Source organism: Sipha flava, unplaced genomic scaffold (assembly GCF_003268045.1).
Source record: "Sipha flava isolate LNK unplaced genomic scaffold, YSA_version1 582_pilon_pilon, whole genome shotgun sequence".
Taxonomy (NCBI): domain Eukaryota; kingdom Metazoa; phylum Arthropoda; class Insecta; order Hemiptera; family Aphididae; genus Sipha; species Sipha flava.
The window spans coordinates 99229-109288 of record NW_020273561.1 but is presented as its reverse complement, the minus strand read 5'-3'; the positions used below and the strand labels follow the sequence as shown (position 1 = coordinate 109288).

Genomic DNA, 10060 nt, shown 5'->3' with positions numbered 1-10060 from the left:
AATAAATACATATACTTTGGTAATGCAGTTACATCATATTTCAAGAAAAGTTGTTTATAAATAAATAATGTTGACGTAACAATAAACAGTATTTATTGGGTTTATTCAATTTATACTAATACCTCTTAAAATAATAATAAATTACTATAGGCTAATCCGACTTTAAACCAAAAAGTGACAATTTTTTAGGCAAATGTGCTTAATAACTATACTATACTTATAAATATTTATTATTCTATGAAACTACATTATTTTGAGAACGGATTAATTATGGAAGTTATATGCTAGGATAAATGTATTTTTTATTGTAATCGTGGCAACAGTTAATAATACCAAATTTTCTATATTTTATTTTACCTTTTCGAACTAGCCGTCTACCCAACAAATTACTGTTCGTTAAAAAAAAAAATTACCTTTATTAAATTTAATAATTTCATAATAAACATATGGATAATGTATGATGTACATTCTATACTAAATAATGATACTAATAACGATGTTACTTTTTACGCAATTTTTTATTGTGGACACAAAATCGTCAGTTTTTCATGTTCTGTTTTAGATGTATTTTCATGCATACCATATACATACCTAAGCATGATTATCAAAAAAAAAGTTGTTTTATTTAATATTCAAGATGGTAATTAATAAGTTTTCCATTGTAATAGAAAATATTTATTGGTAACTTAATAAATATATTGTGCTGCTTTTGCTATAAAATTATAGATGAAAAAATTTTGACAATATGTGTATTCATTCACTACAGTTCACCTGACATTACTTTTAGAATTGCATACGATCATTATTCACAGGTTATACTTATGAAAAAATTACAATATTTAAAAACTAATATCATGGCAATGGTGATTATCAGGACTCGTAAGTTCATGCATTTGCATATCAATCTTGCAAAGTTATATTTAATGCGAGATGACATAAAAATCCATTTCAAGGTACCACGGTTAAATATGTGAAATCTTATTTTGCATGTTTTTGTATATTTGGCATATTTATACATATCTCTATTTTATCGGGCATATTATTCAACATTCTATTAGAATTTATCAAAAATCTAAATGGAAAATACGGCTGATCAGGCTGTTCTACCGAGTGAGCTTAACCTATTTTCTACCTGGGTAGATCGTCTTGGTCTCGTACTTAATCTTGACAAATGTCACTCAATTATCTTCACTAAATCACGTTTGCCCACCAATAGAACATATTCCATCAATGGTCTATCGCTTAAACAAGTATCTCAAATTGAAGACCAAAACGACCAAAACTAGTCAAAACGACTAGGATACATTTAGATTTGTAACTCAAAGCATTCTGTGTAGTGGAAGATTGTAGTCATATACCGTAGAGTGGTGCGGGACATATAACTGCACTAGGTTTTGTATTCCACATGTAAGAACTTTTAATGGAATTTTAGCAAGTAAATTGGGAACGTCAAAGGTACCATTTAGAAGGGAAGTTAAGAAGTGTTTATCTATATTGACACGCCGTGAAGAGAGAGATGGAATGTTAAACATATTACGTAGTCGGACATAGTCATGGGGAGACACGTCAGTTTTACTCACGAACGCTAAGTAAAGTAGCGATTTTTCACCTGCTCTAGCTTATGCTGGTGTTTTGCAAGGTATGAGGGCCATACCACGACACATACTAAAGAATTGATCGTACTAATGTAGAGAGAACGAAGACAGTTCACTGATGTGAAGTGTTTAGTGTTACATTTAATAAGTTTAAGAACTAATTTAAGAGCTCATGCAACTGTGGTGTCAATATGTTGATTGAATAATAGAGAAGACGTATAAAACTTTCGATTTACTGGGCGATTTATTTATTACATGCATCGCGTTACTCTAATAATAACTAAAAGTCTATTAATTATCGAGTATTTATGTAGGTAACTAATTTTGAAGAAAACAAAATATTAATTAAATAGTATATATATCCTAGGTGTACTAATATTTAATTAATATTATTAGAGCGCGGATTTGTATGCACTTAAAAGTATCGAAATATGCCATATAATAAGTAAAAATCATGAAAATATGCAAAAAATATGCAGTCAAAATCATGAAAATACGTAAAAAATATGCAGTCAAAGTTATGAAAATATGCAAAAAATATGCAAGGATTTTTTATTTTTTTAAAATTTATAATTCAACTTATAAAAATTAATTACTTAAATACTTGATACAAAAAAATTTAGGGAATTTTCTGAACTTAATTTATTTTTAAAATTTTATATATTATTAAAATAAATAATCATATGCATTTCAAGTTTATCTTCTGTGAAGCTGTCTTATTTATCGGTTAACATATTTTTAAAGACTGAAAACGAACCCTTGATGTCAACCGAAGTTATTGGGGCATATTTGAAGCAAGTGGTATGTCGATAATCGATTGACACAGCAAGAGCGATTAAGTTTACGTCGTAATCGATTATTTATTTTATAACTAAATATTTATATAAAGTATTATTTAGTGACTATAAAATTTATTTTTAATTTTTCTACTTGACAAAATATTATTTTATACATTTTTTTTTTAAATTTTTATTTCAATATGCAATAAATTTTGAATTTTCCCAAAATATGTAAAAATATGCAATAACATCTAAATATGCAGAAATATGCAAAAAAAATTTCACCATTAGCTTCAAATTATGATGATTCGTGGAGATAACTGACAAAAATCCAAAAATATTGAAAGGAAAAAAATATGAATTATGATGATTCGTGGAGATAACTGACAAAAATCCAAAAATATTGAAAGGAAAAAAATATGCGATTGCATAGAAATTCACGCTCTAATTATTATTATACACTTAATAATAGTAATAATAATAATAATAAGCTTTGATAAAGCATAGGTAATTCATAGTTTTCCGACACTCTTTTGTCCAAAATATTTCAAGATAAAAATAATAGCAATTTATGTTTTATGTAAGTTTAGTTTACTGATTTAATTACTAACAAAAATCATTATTAATTATTTATTAATATTAATGGACTAAATCAGATACAGTTAAATTTCTAAATGTGAAATTGTTGTGAAAATTCAACGATTTTCTATTAGATATTTTATTGTATCGCTTTGCTGAATGTAATAAAAATAAAATGAATGTAAATCATATACTAAATATTTTTATTAAGTTTTAGTCTTTAATCTTTATAATCTTAAAAGTATCAATTTTATTGTAAAACAGTATAACTGTATAAATTTATGAATTCAACTTCAAACAACTTGCTAGTTTTTTATATTCAAAACAATTTTATACCTATGCTGTAGCCAATTTGACTGAAATGCTGATAAAATAATTGATCTAAAAGAAAAACAACAAATTGTTTTATAAGATACTTAAAGAAAAATATTGATATAAAATTATGCTACTGAAATGCTAAAAAAAAACTTAAATGATATACTTGACTACGTGTAATGTAAAAACTAGATACTGTAATTAGAGCAATAAAGTACATGTACTCGCCACAACGTGATGACAGGACACTCCTCCTAGAATATTTTAGAATATTATAGCAATAACAATGCATTAACATATAAGACTTTTTTTTTATTTTGTGTAACACGCACACATAATAAAAATTATACATCATGATTACATAATTTGAAGTTTGACGTAGAGTACGTATTAGTGTTATTTAAGTTAGATTGTTTTGATAAAATCGGTTACATAATACTGTGCAAAAAAAAATAAATAAAAAAAATACGAGTATCTTATAGTTAACACAGTTTTGATGACTATAACAAAGAATACGTAGTTTAACTTCTGTGCATTTATTTCGCTTTATTACATTCAATATGGATCTTGTTCCTCTTACTTGAGTTAGTACAACTTTATTTGTTATTCTTTCTGCCCAATTATTTTTTCCATTTTGTCTCCAACACCACATTTCGAAAGCTTTAAAAGATCTTTTTTCCATTTCATTCATAACCTAAGTATCGCAGACATAAAGAGCGACATTCTATATAAAAGTTTTTAGAAATAACTTCTTTATTCCTCTATTAATTTTTCTTGATGACAAAAATCTCTTTTTCGATATCTATAAAGGCTAAGTAAGTTATTTTCTTTCGAGATATTTGCTTTTCTATTAAGATTCTAAATCTTAATATTGTTTCTTTAGTTCTAGTTCTAGTATTTTTTATATTCATCGAATAACTATTAACAATTTGGTAGCAATATAACAAATAAAATATATTACACAAAATATATTTACACAAAAAGACATCCTTTAATAATATGAGTTAATGATAGTTCTTAACCTATGGTCCATAAACAGTGTTTTGCATATCCTTTAGGAAGCATCCGGTTCTTATGTAAATTGCTTGTTTCAATTAGTTTTCATCAAATATCAACCTTGAAACTACGGTAAGCCTATTCATAATCTACTGCGTAATAATAAAATTATAAATGCATTCTTCAAAATTGCATTAAAGTTTGCATAATAAAAAAAGAAACAAAACATTAATCATGAATAATTATTATAAGAATCACAAGATCTAATAGAAAAATATAAGAACATGCAAAAATTAATTTGAAAACAGTAAAAATGTAAATGAATAATTTTTTAAAATTATTTTCACAGTTGAATAATGTTGAATACCAAAGTGCGTCTTAAAAATAATAGCATGCAGTTAAGTAAATCGACAATTTTAAATATTAAGTATTTATTTGAATCATAAATTGTTCTCTTATCGGATAATAAAAAAATGTAATAGATTTAATAACGGTTTGAAAAAACATGCTACGGTAAAATATCTTTTTGTGAATTACTCTCAAAAAAAATGAAATCAATGCAAAAAAAAATAAAAATAAAATTTCTGTCAAAAGTTTACATTTTACCTTCGCAAATTTTAATTCCCCATCAATTTTTTGTTCAAAAATTTTTCATCATACTTCTAAGTTTTAAATAGATTTTTTAATTGTCCGATAAGAGAATAATTTATAATAGAAGGATAAACCAAAAAATGTACAACACGTAAAATAACTAAGAAAAGATTCATTCAAAGTTTATCTTGAAGAAAACAATTGCTTTAAAATGAATATGAATTCGAATGTAGTTGATATCAGTTACCAAACATATTTGTAAACGACAATAGACATTCTGAGTTGATATTCCATAAATCAGAAGCACAATATTCAAATGATTACATTCAGAGGAACTTTAAACTTTCTGATTATTGATAACCTCCACAGTACTCTCCATACTAACAGTAAAGACAGTATACTTGTGATGCAATACTAATTGTTCTTCATCAACGAAAATATAAGAAAAATAAACAAAAAATATTATAACTACTAAAAAATTAAAGATCTCACGAATGAAGCCCATAAACGGATTATAAAAATATGACAAAATCACTGAGATTCAATTCCCTCCAGCAACAAACTCAGAAACACAAAAAAAACTGTATCCAAATGGGCATATCCAGAGAACGCATCAAGGAGAGAACAGATAATCATAAACAGATCCAGAATAGGCCATTCCCATATTACTCACTCATATCTGATAACTAATCAACCCCCCCCCCCCTCGTGTGACACATGTAATATTTCCCTTACAATGGCACATATTGTTATGGACTGCCCCAAATCCTCAACCTCACGTTTGCTTCTCTATAATCCATGATCACTCGAAGAAGCCCTCATTCAACATAACTCCGGCAACATTTTTAAATTTTTCAAAAAAATAGATTTAGATAAAAAACTTTAAATATTATAATGTTTCACATTGTATTCCTATAATAATAAAATAATGTCATATTTTATATTGTAAAACTAACATTTTATAATTATAGGCTAATAATCTTTGTAATTGAAGCCTTTATATTAATAATAATAAAAAAAAAATAAAACATAAAACTTATTAAATGTTTAATAAGTAATAAAATAGTTAAAAAATAATTAATGTTTAATTCTCACAAATTAATATATAAATAAATAAACAAATAGGTTATAAACGAAAATAAATAAATAAATGTTAGCCCTAAAGTATTATTATATTTGTAAAGTACGACCATTTTCGAATCAAAAATGTATCATAAGGTATATAGTAAGTGAATAAAATCGCAATTGAATATGAAAAAATAAAGAAAAGAATGCATCAAGGAAAATTGATCATTTTACTTAGAGATGGCTATTATTATTTATTGATATCTAAAAGGAATTGATATAATACTTTATTTTTAAAATCAATTGTATAATTATAAAAAATCATTAGTATTTCTTAACAATTATGTCTAATAAGAATTAATTTTAAATAATCTTCCTATTAAAATAAATTATATCTATGCGAAACGACCAGTTTTTCTAAGCGTATTCCTTTCTATATTTTTTCATATTCAGCATAATTTTATTGACTTTGTATACATCTGATGATGAATTTTTAATTCGAAACCGGTCGTAATTTACAAATTATATGATACTCCAGGCTAAGCATCTATTTATTTATTATTTCTATACATAAACTACATGTTTCTTTATTTAGTTTAATAAGTGTCAGCTAAGATAACAAGTCAATAAAAGTATTATAAGTCAAAAATTAGATTGTTCAAATTAACTACAATAATAAGTTATATATATAAGTCAATAGTAGAATATAAATTGTATGCGTAAAGATAAAATGGATTCATTAAATCAAGAAAACACTAATTTACGGAATTTTTGACGAAAAATTCACTAATGAGTTGGTGCAATGAATTATAAATATTATTAAAAGCATAGGCATATAAAGTAAATAAACCGTAGAACATAAAACAATAAGAAATTGAACAATACAAGCCTGACGAACAAATTATTATTTCTAAGTTAATAAATTATATGTATGTTTTTGTTGAGAAAAAAAAGAAAGAATTTCTCTATATTAAGATTTGTTTTACTTTTATTCTTTGTGTAATAAGTTTTAATTGATGCACGTCTATCGATGTGCTTATTTTATTATCGAAGTTAATTAAACAATTTCGATGTCATGTAAACTTTTGCAAGAGCTTGAAATGACTAAAAAAAATTAAAAAAACAATTTTTTTAACAACCTCGAAAAGCGTATTTTTTAAATAAAATATACTACTGGGCCATAAGAGGTGACCAAAAATTAAATTGTGATATGCCAGTCGTCCCTAGTAATTTATGAAAACTTTTATTGTTATTTAAAGCAAATACCGGCAACCCACGCAACTTTTTTCTGCGGCTCTCCAAATATATATCATGATGATTAGATTTTAATTTTATGTTTTAATAAAATAAAATCATGACTATTTTTACGATGGCGATATTTAGAACGATATATTTCCGATTATAAGCTATGAGCTTCTCACATTGTCAATACTTAAACTCATCAAATATTTAAAATTCAAAAAAAATAAATGTTGTTCACGATTCAACGACGTAATACATAAAACTGTAATCACGTATTACAGTTTTAAGAATATTAACAACCTATATGAAACGGTATGTACACGAATTAGAGGAAAAAATTCAACCTAAAAAATCATACTAGAAACTAAATATTTATAAAATTGTTTACACTAAAGAATCAATAATTTTTTTTAAATTTTTAAATTTCCCCTGTTAATATATTTTATTAAAAATTAGTTCGCAATATGAAACTCATAATATGATTGTTACTATCTATAAATATATTAATATTATATGTTAAAATTGTATTTTTATTAATGTTTATTTTAAATATTAAAATATGGTGCGCGTAAGTAAAAAGGTTGTCGATCCCTAATTTAAAAGTATGATTTTATTTCGACAGTCGACTGCTTGCAGTTTACAAACAAATATGTTTCAGTATTTTCCATCGAACAATAAATATTCAGTTTAAATCGGCGTTTTCTGGATTATTTACGAATTAAAACATTAAATGTCTAAGACCCATAAGAAATAAATTATAAATTTCAAAAAGTTTTTGGATAACTAAATTCTGGCAAGTTACAATTTCAAGCATTTTTTATTACCGTTTGGGTTTAATCAAAAATTAATATATATAAAGCATTTTTTAATAATTTAAAACATATTTTAATGATTTTCCATTGTTCTCGTTGAATAATTAAATATATCTTTAAAATAATTTACTTTCACTCGCAAAATCTAATATATTTTAAAATAAAATAATGTTAAAACGTAATATTAACGATCGACTGAAAAATGGTCAAATTATTCCACAGAATATGAACAAATTGCCATCATTAAATCAATTATTTTTCACTATTCAGTAATATTTCTATTACATATCAAAAAAATCTATTTAAATCTTTACATGATAATTGTCGGTTAGCATTGTAAAATAAATTAAAACGAATACATTTTATAAATTATAATTATGTAAATTTTCATCCAGGGCATTTTCTAAATAGATAAACAAATCACAATACAGTAATTAAAAATTAAATAATTTTGCGTTAAACAATATTTGAGCAGAATGATATCTCATTCGTAACATGCCATTCCGAATAAAAATAAAATAAAATAATTAACTTCTATATTATTATAATTTATTACTAAAATCGATTACAATAAGTACTATTTAAATTTGAAACTAAACGTGTTCTGGTATTTTAGGTCGTTTTATATGTTTTTTGATGTTTCTCAGACATAATTTCAATCATGTCTCTAACATATTGTATATTCCATAAAAACTTTAGAAATTTTGAAGAAATAGAAATAAAGTATTCGTCGCCATTTAAAATTTCTAAATTTAGCTCAATGCCAGTAATATTTTTGTTAATTATAACTAAAACGACTTTATAGAAGGTTTTTATTTTATGCTTAGTGATTATTTATGAATATTTTTCAAAATATTGTGCAATTTTTAGTCCTTGACTTTGACCCACAATAGTCAACAATAGCATGGCACTAACGATTAATTTTATTGTGATGATCGTCTTCCCGTAAACACAAATTATGATGAATTTAGTCTACCTACCAATTAGATGGACTTAAGTATGTTAAAAATGTAATATGCACACATATTGCGATAATAATAACATATAAGTGCTGTTTAAAATAAAACTGTATTACATCCTCAAATTATTATTATATTTTACTTTTTTAAATTTTTTTTTCATGACTTCTTTATTATTATTTTTCTCTATGCTAATATTATTCATTTAGTACCTATATGATTAGAATATTAACTAAGTAGAGGCCATAATAAATGTATTTATTTTAGTTTTTATAAGGATTATTATTACGCGCCGATAACGATTAAAATTATCCGAAATATTCCGAATTAATATTCATAATATGAACATTAATCACGTATGTAAAGAGTTACACAAACTTACACTATTTTTTTCCACTTAACGAGTTAGTAAATCTTTGCTCTCATAACTCGACTATATAGAAGTTATAGTAATATGTAGCAGTTATTATAGCTTGTTCTTTGAGTCTTACACGATGTAGAATCAGTGGCGTCATTTGAGGGGAAGACAAGGTGGGCATTGTCCCCTGTCTGATTAAAAAGTATCCCAAAGAACCGGTCGTTTTCGTTTAGCCATAAGCAGTTATTTGTGAAGTAGCTTATTGTAAAGCTTGTCAAGCTTATTTTTATAATTTTGAAAATACAGCGTCTAGATAATTATTTATTGCCACAATATTTGGTAATTACCAATTGTTATATACTATAAATAGACACATGAGAATTTTACAAGAATATTAGATTTTTTAATGAACTTAACCATCGTTTCAGCAATTCTAGCAATGAAATCATTTTTACTAGTAATATTTTCTTATTTTCCAGTCCTGATTATTTTAATTTCAAAAATCCCTATTTATTGTCTTTCCTTAATCATTATAATCATTTTAAAATTGATAATTGAATACTTCTAACTGAATTCTTATCTGCAAAAAACTAAAATTAATTATCTTAATTAACTTAAATTATTCTAATAAAGAACGAAACGATAGAATTCATGACCTTTTTTCTATTTCTAAAATTTTAAATGAACCTTCTAAAGCTTTTACTGAAATTCTTAAAATGATAAATATTCTCTTAACTTTGCATGTGACAACTACTTTCAATGAATTTTT

At 25.0% G+C, this 10060-nt stretch overlaps 1 protein-coding gene across 1 annotated transcript in view; it reads right to left on the bottom strand.

The window, feature by feature from the left end:
- The window catches only part of LOC112691242, a 36017-nt gene that overhangs the window by 1540 nt on the left and 24417 nt on the right, over positions 1-10060 (bottom strand). The window contains exon 2 of the mRNA XM_025565398.1: positions 3849-3962. Within this exon, the coding sequence (XP_025421183.1) occupies positions 3849-3962 (114 nt within the window). The remainder of the gene's footprint in view (positions 1-3848; positions 3963-10060) is intronic.